The sequence below is a fragment of the Erpetoichthys calabaricus genome, chromosome 7 (assembly GCF_900747795.2).
Source record: "Erpetoichthys calabaricus chromosome 7, fErpCal1.3, whole genome shotgun sequence".
NCBI classification, from domain to species: Eukaryota; Metazoa; Chordata; class Cladistia; order Polypteriformes; family Polypteridae; genus Erpetoichthys; species Erpetoichthys calabaricus.
This window is the reverse complement of record NC_041400.2, coordinates 147426248-147440763: the sequence shown is the minus strand read 5'-3', so window position 1 is coordinate 147440763 and position 14516 is coordinate 147426248. Positions and strand designations below refer to the sequence as shown.

General features: G+C 36.8%; 1 protein-coding gene across 2 annotated transcripts in view; it reads left to right on the top strand.

The window, feature by feature from the left end:
- Positions 1 to 12809, top strand: part of hmgcs1 (3-hydroxy-3-methylglutaryl-CoA synthase 1 (soluble)) — a 35863-nt gene extending 23054 nt beyond the window's left edge. For both annotated transcript variants that reach the window (XM_028805533.2, XM_028805532.2), the window contains exons 5-10: positions 1956 to 2124; positions 2476 to 2646; positions 2733 to 2839; positions 10229 to 10354; positions 10850 to 11007; positions 11268 to 12809. In XM_028805533.2, the coding sequence (XP_028661366.1) occupies positions 1956 to 2124; positions 2476 to 2646; positions 2733 to 2839; positions 10229 to 10354; positions 10850 to 11007; positions 11268 to 11357 (821 nt within the window). In that variant the 3' untranslated portion in view covers positions 11358 to 12809. The remainder of the gene's footprint in view (positions 1 to 1955; positions 2125 to 2475; positions 2647 to 2732; positions 2840 to 10228; positions 10355 to 10849; positions 11008 to 11267) is intronic.
- Positions 12810 to 14516: the final 1707 nt, after the last annotated feature.

Below are 14516 nucleotides of genomic sequence, written 5' to 3'. Positions count from 1 at the left end.
AAATAGGCTACAGTGACAGTCATACCTGATTGAAGTTTGGGGAAAAGTTAAAGATAGAAGCTAGAGGCCTGTATTCTTAGGTTCAAGTATATTGCATCTGTGAAGTGCATATCTCTAAAGATTGGCAAGTGTAAGAATAGGCAAATGCGAGCAGTGGCAAAGGTTTAACATATAACTGTGTGCATTTCATACAAGGTTAATGTTTTAAGGACGGGTGTTCCCAAAATCCTTTCCCACAATATAATAGCCCCCTTCAAAAACTAACAACTATTTTTAAAAAATGCAATTCACTTCAAGATTGGATGCCTCAATAGCTCATTACCCCTCATAGGTGGGAATAGGTGGGGTCAGTGATCAAAATTATTGGGAGACCCTTCCACTTATTAGAATATTGGTGAAAATGCTGAAGAAATTCTTAAGATCTCTGCTAATAATGGAAGATGAGACTGTGCCAGAGACATCCACTTTTGTTTTTGTCAAGATAGTACTTTTTCTAAAGAAAACTCGAAGGTTACTTATATCCATCCATCCATCCATTTTCCAACCCGCTGAATCCGAACACAGGGTCACGGGGGTCTGCCGGAGCCAATCCCAGCCAACACAGGGCACAAGGCAGGAAACAATCCTGGGCAAGGTGCCAACCCACCGCAGGACACACACAAGCACACCCACACACCAAGCACACACTAGGGCCAATTTAGAATCACCAATCCACCTAACCTGCATGTCTTTGGACTGTGGGAGGAAACCGGAGCGCCCTGTGGAAACCCATGCAGACACGGGGAGAACATGCAAACTCCACGCAGGGAGGACCCGGGAAGCGAACCCAGGTCCCCAGATCACCCAACTGCGAGGCAGCAGCGCTACCCACTGCGCCACCGTGCCGCCCAGGTTACTTATATTCATTTGTTAATGTGTGTCCTAGTATTAACAGTATGTTCTGTAACACAGTTTTATTACTGTTTTACTGTATCAAACTGGTAGCTTTGTCATTCTGTATTTTACACTGATTTTTAAAAGTCTAATTTAAATGAGCATATTAAACAATTACCGTATGGTGACCCCCTCTTCAGCTTTGATTAGATTTAATTTATTTAAGGTGCACAGACTTAGTCATGTTTTTGAGATATGTGATTTGTATTTTGATCTCCATCCGTGTAATGGCCAAGATTTGAGTTTTTCTGATTTGTAAGAAGTACTGTTTCTGTATAGGTGGCCCATAGTTAACTGTTGACACAGTTGTAGATAAGAACAAGGGAGTGAGCACTTTAGAATTAATTAATGGAGAAAGGCTAATTTCATTTTGTATCAACACCACGAAAAGTGACATCTGAAATAATTATGAATGTGTAGGGTATTTTTGAAAAACTGTGTTGTTGGGAAGGGTAGCAAATTTTCTGCTGGTGTTTGTTTAGGTGTCAGTGTGTAGTGCAGTCATACAACGTGATTATCATCATTTGTAACTATATGGATTTAGTGGGGTGCTAGAGTAGACTAAAAAGCAAGGAATTTGGATTAAGATGTATCATTACATCATGCTTGCTGCTTTAAATAGTAACTGATAATATTGTACTGCATTTGTTTACTGGTGGAAACTGTAAAAATGTGAAGAGGCTATGAGAAGTAATAGTAACAAAACATAGAAATGAGTTTTAAAGCATTTTACACCCAGAAAAAATAGCAAAACTACCATTTCCAGCAAGAAGTAGATGTTTGTAACTATGTAGCCCTGGATTTGAGATATTACAAGGGCTTTGATTACTGTTTTGCTAACCCCCCTCAAAACACCTACTTTCGTCCAACTTCTTAAACAGTACCTAAAACTTAACTTGTATATATAAGCACCAAGTTAGGACTGAAGAAGAAAAGGGGCTAAGGACACTGTACTGCATTTTCTGTTTAATATCTAAAAATGCTGGTTCATTCTTGACATTTTTCTTTCTTTTCTGTTTTAGAAGGCAGTGATAGACATTTTACTCTGAAGGATTTTGACTTCATGGTTTTTCATTCGCCATACTGTAAACTGGTACAGAAATCATTAGCGAGGCTAATGCTGAATGACTTTATTAACAATTTGAATATGAATATGGAAGATGGTACTTTCAATGGCCTTGAGGCATTCAGGTGAGATAAAGGGGGTCTTGTTTTTTAACTTCATATAATGTATTGCATGTTAACTCTGCTGTCTCTCTGTCACTGGGTGATGTCATAGATCTCTAGCTAACTGCATGAGGGCATTAGGACTATTAAATGACTGTGAGATGGCACCTGCTGTGTAAGTTTATTCCAGTGATTGACCAGCCTTCAAAAGCAAGAAACTAAGCAGATTCTACTTGCTGATAGGTAAAGGTTGCCAAAGGTCCATGTATTACACTTTATTCAAAATTTTAATTACATCATTAAAAGTAGCCGTTTTCAGGTTGGTCTTTTTGGTTAACTTTTTGGTCTCATACTAGATTATTTTTTATTTTGAAGGGATGTAAAGCTCAAAGACACTTACTTTGATCGTGATGTAGAAAGAGCATTCATGAAAGCTAGTGCTGAGTTTTTTGACCAGAAAACTAGATCTTCCCTACTTCTCTCCAACCAGAATGGCAATATGTACACACCTTCTGTGTATGGCTGCCTTGCATCTGTTCTTGCACAGTAAGTACAAGAAAGGATTGTCATCTTTCCAACTATTTGATTTGCTGAGCTATTTATTTCTTTCTTATTTGCTTGTTTTTCTTTAGGTACACACCCCAGCAACTTGCTGGGAAAAGGATTGGAGTTTTTTCCTATGGTTCAGGTTTTGCAGCAACACTGTACTCCATTCGAGTAACTCAAGATGCAACCCCTGGTATGTAACACTTAAAAGGGCTGTTTCCCTTAAACAATACACTGTATAGGGCGGCACGGTGGCGCAGTGGTAGCGCTGCTGCCTCGCAGTTAGGAGACCCGGGTTTGCTTCCCGGGTCCACCCTGCGTGGAGTTTACATGTTCTCCCCGTGTCTGCGTGGGTTTCCTCCGGGCGCTCCGGTTTCCTCCCACAGTCCAAAGACATGCAGGTTAGGTGGATTGGTGATTCTAAATTGGCCCTAGTGTGTGCTTGGTGTGTGGGTGTGTGTGTGTGTGTCCTGCGGTGGGTTGGCACCCTGCCCGGGATTGGTTCCCTGCCTTGTGCCCTGTGTTGGCTGGGATTGGCTCCAGCAGACCCCCGTGACCCTATGTTCGGATTCAGCGGGTTGGAAAATGGATGGATGGAATACACTGTATATGTAGAGACTGAATAAAACTGATTTTGGCTGTGGGCATTTTTTGGCTGTTTACAGCTTAATTAAAATAGGGGATAGATGAGGGAATATTGTGATATTATTATTATAAAAGGTTCAAGCTTAAAGTCATTTGTCAGTTAATTCAAATGTTCCTCCTATACAACTGTTGATAAAGTAATGTGTCTAATGTGAATTCAGAACTCCTGAGATTACTAACTGCTTTAGCAGCTCAACTAGCAGTCAGTGTACCTTTTCTGATTTAATGCTAAAAAATAATTGCTTCATATCTGTTGGACTGGTGTCACCCAGTGAGCATAAATCCAAATCATTATGTAACATAAACTAAGTGAATTTTGCACAAACTGTAATTATAGAGTTCAGACTTGAGTCTTCATTTAGAATTAAACATACAAAATGCAGTTTGTGTGGTCAGTGGTCAATGAGCAGAAAATTATATGTCATCTGTTTCTCTGAATGGGATCTGAACTAATAAGAAATAACCACAAGGTATTTCATGTACAGTATTTATTATAAAATGAACACTTTAACTAAAGTGGGTGCTAATCTGATGCTTACAACAACAGGAGTATTTTCTTTTGCAACAGCCAATAAGCTCACTGTGGGTTTAGGAGTCATTACCAAGAATATTGACTGGAAGTCTGAAGGATGAGATTATGTTTTATAAATTAAAGACATCGAAAGCAAATTGGTTTTGTTTAATCAAATGACTAGTGAGTACTTTGCTGATTTGTGAAGCTAGAGTTTCAAGTATAAGCAGAGAGAGAGGAAACTGTGCTATAACATGATATCTATTCTTTTTTAGAGCCTGTGTTAAAGTATAGCTCAACTTTCGTAGTGTTTCTAAATGTACTAATTGATCTTCCTCTGCTCAATGGTGATAAAGCATAGAAAGTACTGCAAATGAAATCAACAGAGTATACATTATGTGGAGATTCAGTATTTTTTCTGAGAGCTAACACTGTTTAGATTCTGAACATTCAATGTTTCCTTCTTTCGAACCTTTTTTTTTCCTTGTCACAATAAATCAAAATCCGTGCTAGAAGCAAGAAGTATAATGTAGTAAAGAAATCTGAATGGGAAGTTGCTTCATCACACACTAACTTGCTGGACCAGTTTAGACCAGGGATCTCCAACTCCAGTCCTGGAGAGCTACTGTGGCTGCTGGTTTTCATTCTAACCGTTTTCTTAGTGACCAGATTTTGCTGCTAATTAACTCTTTGCCTTAATTTTAATTGATGCACAACTGAAGACTCAGGCCCCTTAATTATTTCTTTTTTCCTTAATTAGCAACCAAACAATATTAAGACACAAAATGTACCAACACATAAACAACAACCGCCGTCCATCACACAATAACTGAAAATACAGAAAGGTGAAAGCCTCAGTAATGCTAATCTACTCAGGTCCAGAAAACATTTTGACAGCGCGCTTAAAAAAGAAAATCAACAGTTTTGGAAATGTCTGCCATGGAAGAATTTGTGCCATGGAATTAAATAACGGGTTTAATTAGCAATGAGAATTGGCTTCAAATTAAGAAACTGAATGAAGTGAAGATGGTTGGAGTTTGGGGCCCCAACTTAGTTGGTCATCTGTTGGCTCACTTCACATCACATTTATGTTTAGGTGCCGTTTAAGGAAAAAAGAATCAATTCCATGGTCAGAGTCTCAAGAAAAGTCAATTAAAATGAAGGGAAATAGTTAATTAGCAGCAAAAACTGGACACTGTTTAAGAAGAGAGTTAGAATGAAAACTTGCAGCCACAGTAGCTCTCCAGGACTGGAGTTGGAGACCCCTGGTTTAGACTGACCATTTAACCTTTCTTTGGACTATTGAGAGGAAACAACAGTCCCAAGTGTTCCAAAATGCCCATTTATAGATCCTCTTGTAATGTGTAATTAAATATTATAAGTTGTATTAAGAAAAGTAATTTGTGTAAGGAATGGAAGCTGAATTTATTATTATTTTTTTAAGATGCATTATTTTAATATCAGCAATTTATCTAGATTCTTTTGGTGGTGAGCACCCACCCCAGCTCTTTGTATTATTACTTTTTTGGGTATAGTGTGTTCTTTAAAGAAGGTTGTTGGTTCCCTAAACTACTGTTTGGGTCACAACAGTGTGGCCATGTGATTGTATCATCACCTCCTTCCCTCTTGGTGCTTTCTCTTTGTTCTCACAAAAAAAGAAAACGCACCTTTTAACTGGGCCTGTGAGAATGAGACTGACCTGTAATGAACTGCAATCCTCTCTGTGGTTAATTCCTTTGTTGTGCTTGGTCTTTTTAGGACTGTATGAAAATTCTTGAGATCTTTCATTAAACTGTATGAATATGAGTATTTTAAGCAATGCTGCATTGAAAAGGCACAGAATTGATCTCCAAACTTTTTATTAGCCCTAATGGCCATTGAAGCCTTGTGTCACCATTGTCACATGTCATTTGTTTATTTCAGCATTTTAAAAGCAATCAGTGATGCCACCTGTTTTGTAAGAATGTGAACAATGCTTCACAAAAGCTTCACTTAAGTTTTTTGTGATATTTCTTATCTTTGTGCTTATGTTAGTTAATGAGTCTGTTAGTAGATTTTTATATATATCAACCTTTTTGATGGCCAGCCATAAAAGATTGAGAGTTTTTGTATTGGAAGGAGACCCTCATTGCTGTATTTCCAGTCAGTACAATCCGGTTCATTGTTAGATTCTATATCATCTATGGAGTATTTCTTCATATCGCACAACTCCAAAGCATATGCCGATTTAATGTGTACTGCAAAGGGTTGAGGATTTAATACCTTTTTACTTGTTACATTAAAACTGTAAGAAGTAACAGAATGATCTGCCTTGCAAGACTTTTTCATCCATTTTCTCTCATGTTGATTACTTGCTCTTAATTGCTCGTTTCAGTACTTGTTGCTAGTGTTACTACCCTATATTGGTTTTCTTTTTGTTGCATATATAAAATATATGCTTTTATAAACATAACCTAAGTCTAACAGCAAAGTCAAATTTTCTTTTATTTACATTTTAAAATGTAGGAAGTAACCATATTTCTATGTGCTGCTTCTATATCTGGTCTGTTACCTTTATACTTCCCTTCTTGCCTTCTGCAAGTGTGAAGACCCCACATCCAAAGCAGATATGGTAGACTTGTCTAGGCATAACGTAGATGTTCACAGTGAAGTTAGTGCCTATCTCAGCAAGCATAGGGCACAAGTCAGGAATAACTCCTGAACAACAGCACCAGTCCATCACAGGATGAACACACTCTCTAGGGCCAATTTAACAACGCCAACTCACCTAACCAAAATGTCTTTGGACTGTGAGAATGAAATGAAGGGACACAGGGAGCACTTTTTTTATGTACTTTCTTAATTCCGAAAGGGAAATTGTCTTTTCACATGATTTATTTTTTATTTTTTGGAGTTCAGTGGGCCCAATGGGGCTAGAACCCTTTGGTACAGATCCTTAGCCTCAGAGCTGCTACTCCGCCAGTTTTATTGAATAACACTGGTCTACAAAAAATATTTTTTGTTTGCTACTGGGAACTTCAGAACTGCTCTTTATTAAGTTTCTTACACCGATTTCATATTTGAAATCGTAATTAAGCTAGCAGGTCAGGTTTTTCGAAATATACATTGACGTTTTGACACCTTTGAATATCAATATAGATAGATAGATAGATAGATAGATACTTTATTAATCCCAATATAATATATCAACACGACATCTGGAGTTTGGACTATATCCCACCAAAATTGTTGTGATGTGTTTATTCTGAAAACAAACCAGAAGACGATACCAGAGACATGTTAAAGCATATTTATGTCAATTTACTTCAATATAAAAGTGAAGGCACCGTGCCCAAAAATGCTGTCTCTCTCTGCAAGAACCAACAGTAGTCACCCATCATGCTTGGAGTGAATTTTCCCTGATATCAGTTTTCCATCACCTTTATACAGTGGACCCTTGACTTATGAAGTCAATGCGTTCGCAAGGGCTGGTTGTAACTCAAGTTGGTTGTAAGTCAAGACTATTTTTCCCATAAGAAATAATGGAAATACCCATGATGCGATTGTGATTGCTTTCTTTACTTTCATTACCTTCTTCTTTCCTTAGCTTCTTTTCTAGCTTTTTTGGGGCCTTTTTGATAGCAATTATCAAAATAAATGATATAAATCACTGCACTGACCAAAATTACGTCCACAAACACACGTACAGTGTATCCGGAAAGTATTCACAGCGCATCACTTTTTCCACATTTTGTTATGTTACAGCCTTATTCCAAAATGGATTAAATTCATTTTTTTCCTCAGAATTCTACACACAACACCCCATAATGACAACGTGAAAAAAGTTTACTTGAGGTTTTTGCAAATTTATTAAAAATAAAAAAATTGAGAAATCACATGTACATAAGTATTCACAGCCTTTGCTCAATACTTTGTCGATGCACCTTTGGCAGCAATTACAGCCTCAAGTGTATTTGAATATGATGCCACAAGCTTGGCACACCTATCCTTAGCCAGTTTCGCCTATTCCTCTTTGCAGCACCTCTCAAGCTCCATCATGTTGAATGGGAAGCGTTGGTACACAGCCATTTTAAGATCTCTCCAGAGATGTTCAATCAGATTTAAGTCTGGGCTCTGGCTGGGCCACTCAAGGACATTCACAGAGTTGTCCTGAAGCCACTCCTTTGATATCTTGGCTGTGTGCTTAGGGTCGTTGTCCTGCTGAAAGATGAACTGTCGCCCCAGTCTGAGGTCAAGTGCGCTCTGGATCAGGTTTTCATCCAGGATGTCTCTGTACATTGCTGCTGTCATCTTTCCCTTTATCCTGACTAGTCTCCCAGTCCTTGCCGCTGAAAAACATCCCCACAGCATGATGCTGACACCACCATGCTTCACTATAGGGATGGTATTGGCCTGGTGATGAGCGGTGCCTGGTTTCCTCTAAACTTGATGCCTGGCATTCACACCAAAGTTCAATCTTTGTCTCATCAGACCAGCGAATTTTCTTTCTCATGATCTGAGAGTCCTTCAGATGCCTTTTGGCAAACTCCAGGCAGGCTGCCATGTGCATTTTACTAAGGAGTGGCTTCCGTCTGGCCACTCTACCATACAGGCCTAATTGGTGGATTGCTACAGAGATGGTTGTCCTTCTGGAAGGTTCTCCTCTCCTCCACAGAGGACCTCTGGAACTCTGACAGAGTGACGATCGGGTTCTTGGTCACCTCCCTGATTAAGGCCTTTCTCCCCCGATCGCTCAGTTTAGATGGCCGGCCAGCTCTAGGAAGAGTCCTGGTGGTTTCGAACTTCTTCCACTTACGGATGATGGAGGCCACTGTGTTCATTGGGACCTTCAAAGCAGCAGAAATTTTTCTGTAACCTTCCCCAGATTTGTGCCTCGAGACCATCCTTTTTTTTTATTTTTAATAAATTTGCAAAAATCTCAAGTAAACTTTTTTCACGTTGTCATTATGGGGTGTTGTGCGTAGAATTCTGAGGAAAAAAATGAATTTAATCCATTTTGGAATAAGGCTGTAACATAACAAAATGTGGAAAAAGTGATGCACTGTGAATACTTTCCGGATGCACTGTATCTGGGCTCTGATTGACGCTTATGAATGCTCTCGGCTGTTTGTTTACAATCGCACAAGCGGATACACATGACCGCATTTGGGTCGTAACTCAAGACGATGGTTGTAATTCAAAACAAAAATTTTGGTCGTAAACCAAGTTGTTCGCCTGTCAGGCCGGTTGTATATCGAGGGTCGACTGTATCTTGATGAAATCTTTCCCTATACTCATCGCTGACATCGCCCAGATTTGGTGGAAAAAAGTCAAGATGAGAATGTAAAAAAATGCATCTTCAGTGACATTCTGGCTCCCATAAGCTGATACACTTTCAGCAGGTTCTCCACAATCTCAGCATTATTCTCTTCTCTGTGACTGCCAAGAAAATTCTGTACAACCCGCACAAATGCTACTCATGCTGCTGATTCAGTGGGCTTCAGTTTCCTTTTGAACTCATCGTCAAGCATCAGTTCATGGATTTCAGGAACAACAGAAACACCTTCCTTAAATTTGTCTTCACTTTTCTCGAGACCAAATTTATTTCTTAAATGTATTGCTGTTTCTGTCCATCACCTTAACAAAATTTTCAAAGTAATGATGAATCTAACGAACAAAATGTCCTGAAATGCAATGTTATGTTTAACAATAAAACCTCTACCTATTGCACCATCATGTCTGAGTTGTGTCATTATGCTTTAGAGTCATATAAGACCTGGTAATCAGTAACAAATATTTTTTCTGCTAATTAAAAATTAATAATTTTTAAATAAAATTAATAATGACAAGATAATCAACTCACAGCTGTTAGTATCATGTGGCAAATTCTTTTATCTCAATGGCATCCCTAGTGGAATTACTGGTATTTATCAAAATAGTTATCCGCCTTTACTGTTCAGTCAACCTAGTTGTCCAAGACCTGGAACATCATAACTAAAAACCGGACATGCGGGACGGTTTTCAGATTTGGAGTCAGCAAGCGAAACCTGTTAAAGTAAAGGTGGAAGAGTCCCAGTAGCAAAATGCTTATTGACCAGTGTAATCAATTAGGTGTTGTGTTTTTTGGTTTTATAGAGCATGTTAAATCACACATTGTTAAAAATCCATTAAACAGATGTAAAAATATCTTGAGGTTTTGACAGTGGCCCTGCCAGCAAGTCCTCCGACTTACAGGGTAACCTTTGGGGTTTGTGGCAGATTTGGCAACTCCAGCCACCGTAACATACCTTGCACTGTTCAAGTGTGGGGCTGAGGTGTCAACTGCTGCAGTCAGGTCCCAATGCAGGTGGTTCGTCATGTGGCAACGTGCTGTCAGTGTATGCTCATATGTTAAAATCGGTGTACTACCTCCAGTAAAACTACAATTTTCAACTTTTTGTTACTCAGATTCATCATTGGATAAACTTATAGCCAGTCTTTTTGACTTGAAATCACGACTAGATGCTAGAAGAAAAGTTTCCCCAGAGAGGTTTGCTGAAATTATGTCACTTCGGCAAAAAACTCACCATCTTGGTAAGCTTAACGTGTTTTTGTCATTTTATACGCATTACAAATGAGAATAAATTAGACACTTCATTCACATATGCCAAAATTAAAACCTATGGGAATATTGATGTAATTTTTTGATGAATTTGTAATATACAGTAGGCCTGTTAACCAATAAGCGTTATAGGATGTTATTTTCAAAAGTCATTTTTAATCTACAAATTTCCCAAATCCTGTGTATTTTATGTGGTACGATCTTAGATTTAATGTGTAGAATGGACTCAAAGCATGGGCATTATATTTTTCAAACTAATAAATGTAAAGTGAATCCTTTATTTAATGAAGCCTTTTTTTGGAACTTGGATCTGCCTGTTATGTGTTATTTAATGGCCTGATAGAATGGACTCAAACCTTGTACCTTGGATTTTTCAAGTTGTTTCATGTAAAGTGAATCATTTAGTATCTTGGAGCTTGACTCTGTCTGCTATGTGTTTTTTAATGGCCTGATTGTTCTTTCTGTAGCTAATTATACCCCACAGAGCTCAACAGATGACCTCTTCCCAGGGACTTGGTACCTAACCCGAGTTGATGACAAGCACCGCAGGCACTATGCAAGACAGCCACTGAATGAGGATGGTCCTTTGGAAGCAGGAATTATTCATTCCAACAAAGCACAAGAGGTATTTTACCCTTCTGGTTATTTCTCATTTTCACAAATTAATTAAGGTTACACTTTGTTTTTGTATGACACATCACTAGGAAAATTGCAGCTTTGCTTCATTATTGCTTTGCCAAGTAACCGAAAGTTTCTCTTCAGTCAAATCACACACCAGCTAGCTAAATTATTTTTTTCAAATAGTGCTTATCTGTAGACAATCTTCAAATTGTTTGTGTTGTTTTCTTTTTCTCAGACTTTGTTTTTATGCTTTTTAATTTCCAGCACATACCTAGCCCTGCAAAGAAAATGCCGAGGATTCCTGCAGTTGCCAAAGGAGCAGAAGCTGTTTCTGTTACAAATGGTGACCACTAAATTACCTCTGTGAGGTACAGGACTTTTTAGGTATTTAAACGATGAAACAAAATTAAATGTGAGCTGGCTTAAGCAAGTACACAATATTGTACACAAGTGAAAATGTAATGTTTCATTTACCACACTGCAGGATTCAGTGCTGTCTCTACCATGCAATAATGGTCATGGTACGTATAATAACACTATGACTACTTGTTTAGTGCATGAATAGCCATTGATCACAACTAACTGAGCACTTCTGTGCACAATCCACATAACTGTATTACACACTGTTGGGAGTTTAACGGCAAGCAAGTTTATAAAAGTGTTTTAAAGTTATTTTATCCTGGGGAGATGGAGAAAAAAAATGAGAAATGGAGAATTCTGTGGCCTTCATTAGGATTCTCATGTCCGTAGTAATCATTGCTAATATTGTATAAAACTAAAAAAGTATAGTAAGCTACATTCAAGTAGTGTTACAATAAAAAAATCAAAATCACTCACTTTTGTAACGGTAATTTACACATAACAGATAATTTATGATTTTTTATATTTTCACTATGCACAAGTTGCCAATTTAGCAGAAATAAGCTGCAGTGGTTTTTGAAAAAGAACCCTGTTTGGAAAACATCAGCACATTAGGCTTTAACTGTCTAGATGTGCCCCTTTTCATTCACATTTGACAGTTACAGTTTTTTCTTCATTTGACTGTGTGTTTGTGTGTGTTTTTTTTTTTGTTTTTTTTAACTTGCTATGACGGTGTGACTGCAAGCCGTGGGAATCTCTGTGTTCCCTAAATATTGCACAGTATGTCCCCACTTAAGTTTGAAAAGCAATAGCATACATTCTTATTAGGCATGGATGTAGACTGTAATGAAACATTCAGTATTTTAGTGCACTAGGTTAATTGGGTTTGTTATTAATAACATTTTTAAAACCTAAATTTAATATTAATTACTCATCATAAATTAGCATGCCAGGGCCTATGTATGTTGTTCTAAATAATTCTGTCTTTATGTAGAAGACTGAATTAAAAAATGTTGCTCTCTCATGTAGACTCGCACCCATATTCAGAGAATGAGAGGCATAATCAGCACTTCACATATGGAAAAAAATTTTTAAAGCCTTATTGTAAGCATGTAAGAAATGTAAAAAGTATACTAAATGTACAGTATTGTTTTCATTTACAGTTATATTTTGTTTTTCATGTATTTTGAAAGGTGAATGTTTACAAAGTTTTAATTTGCAAATTAGCAAAATCTTTACCTTATTGCTTGTAAAATACTAATACTGTAATTAATTGTTATTTATATTTGTAGATTAATTTTGGTGTATGTTTCTCAATATTTTGTTAAATTTGTGGAAGTACATTAATTATTGTAAATTATATTAATGATTGTAGAAGATACGATTCTCACTGAAACTTCTAACACTTTAGTAGTTTCACACAATAAAATAATATGTACATGTCAACTTTAAGGACAGAACGCTAATTTTGTACAGTGAATTTCAAGCCACAACTTTCTTCTTGTTTGTGACCTGAATGGAGTTAATAGCAAATGAATGCCAGAGTGAAAGCGTGACACAAATTTATATTTGGTGGAAAGGGGGCAGTATATACAGTATATGTTTGCAGAGTGTGTGTTTGTGTGTGTATGTATATACAGTATGTATGTATATGTGTGTGTGTGTGTATGTATATATGTATGTATATGTATATCTATATATATATATATATATATATATATACTGTATATAAAATATATGGAAGAGAAGGTCTGTGATACGGTTTGCATATTTGCAGCTGGAGATCCACAAAGGGAGAAAATGAATCACGTATCATAAAGTAGTTTTTATTCCTGAGCTTTCAGCTTGGCTATCAAATGAGAACGCCATCAACAGACATTTGGACATAAACCCAGCATATGCAAACATGCTCATAATAAAATCTTTACAACCAATAACCCCCCAAGTTCACACTGATTTAGCCAACCCTCAACGCATGCCCCAAACGTAACTTTTACTATATATTGCCTTTGATTCTTGTAAGTCTAAGCATTATCCTCTGGTGAAGGCCCCTGGTAGGGGCTGAAAGCTCAGGAATAAAAACTCCTTTATGATACGTGATTCATTTTCTCCCTTTGTGGATCTCCAGCTGCAAATATATGTAGGTATATATACTGAATGTATGTATGTGTGTATATATATATGTATGTATATATATTGTGTGTGTGAGATATATAAATGGGGCAAAAGTAGGTTTACAGTTGTGAGCAGGTGAAACACAGTTTATTCTTGTATTATTTAATTATTAATTATTGTATGATTTTGTATTTGTCTTGTTTTCTTATTATTATTAATAACGTGTTCTTGAGTGTAGCACATAGACTACAACAACATGTAAATAATGACTGCTAGCAATTTTTGAGCACTTGAGAGATTGAATCTAAGTGCACTGTGCCATTGTGACATTCTTTTGAGTTAATAAAGTTTATAAAGCTATTTAGTTAATAAATTTATTGTAATAATCATAACCTGCATGTCTTTTTCCATACAAACAAATGTAAACCTACTTTTGCCCACCCTTGTGTGTGTGTTCACATATATGTATGTATGTGCATATGTACATGTGTGTATGTATATGTGTATATGTGTATATGCATATATATATATATATATATATATATATATATATATATATGACAGCAACACTCATAACAATGACAACACAATTACATTGACAATCATGTTACGTTATTTTTAAAATGTTTCCTTTACTTTTTCATAACCTCTTTAACACAGTACTTCTCCGCTGCGAAGTGCGGGTATTTTGCTAGTATATATATATATATATATATATATACACACACATACATGCAGTTTCAATAACATAGAAATCAATATAAACAACATTAACATCATTATCATATGAGAATATGAAGTAATATATAAGAAGCACATTTCATATAAATATAAATTATTAAACAGTAAAATCTTCTTCTATAATTTGCTACCGTGGCTATTGGTTTGTCTGTCCAGGATTTTAAATCACCTGTAGCTCGCAAACCGTTTCACCTATTGACTTGAAATCTGGTACACATATAGTACGTCACGTCTACTATCCGCTTTATGGGTGATGATTGTATTACTCTTTTTATCTTTATTTTATTTTATTGTATA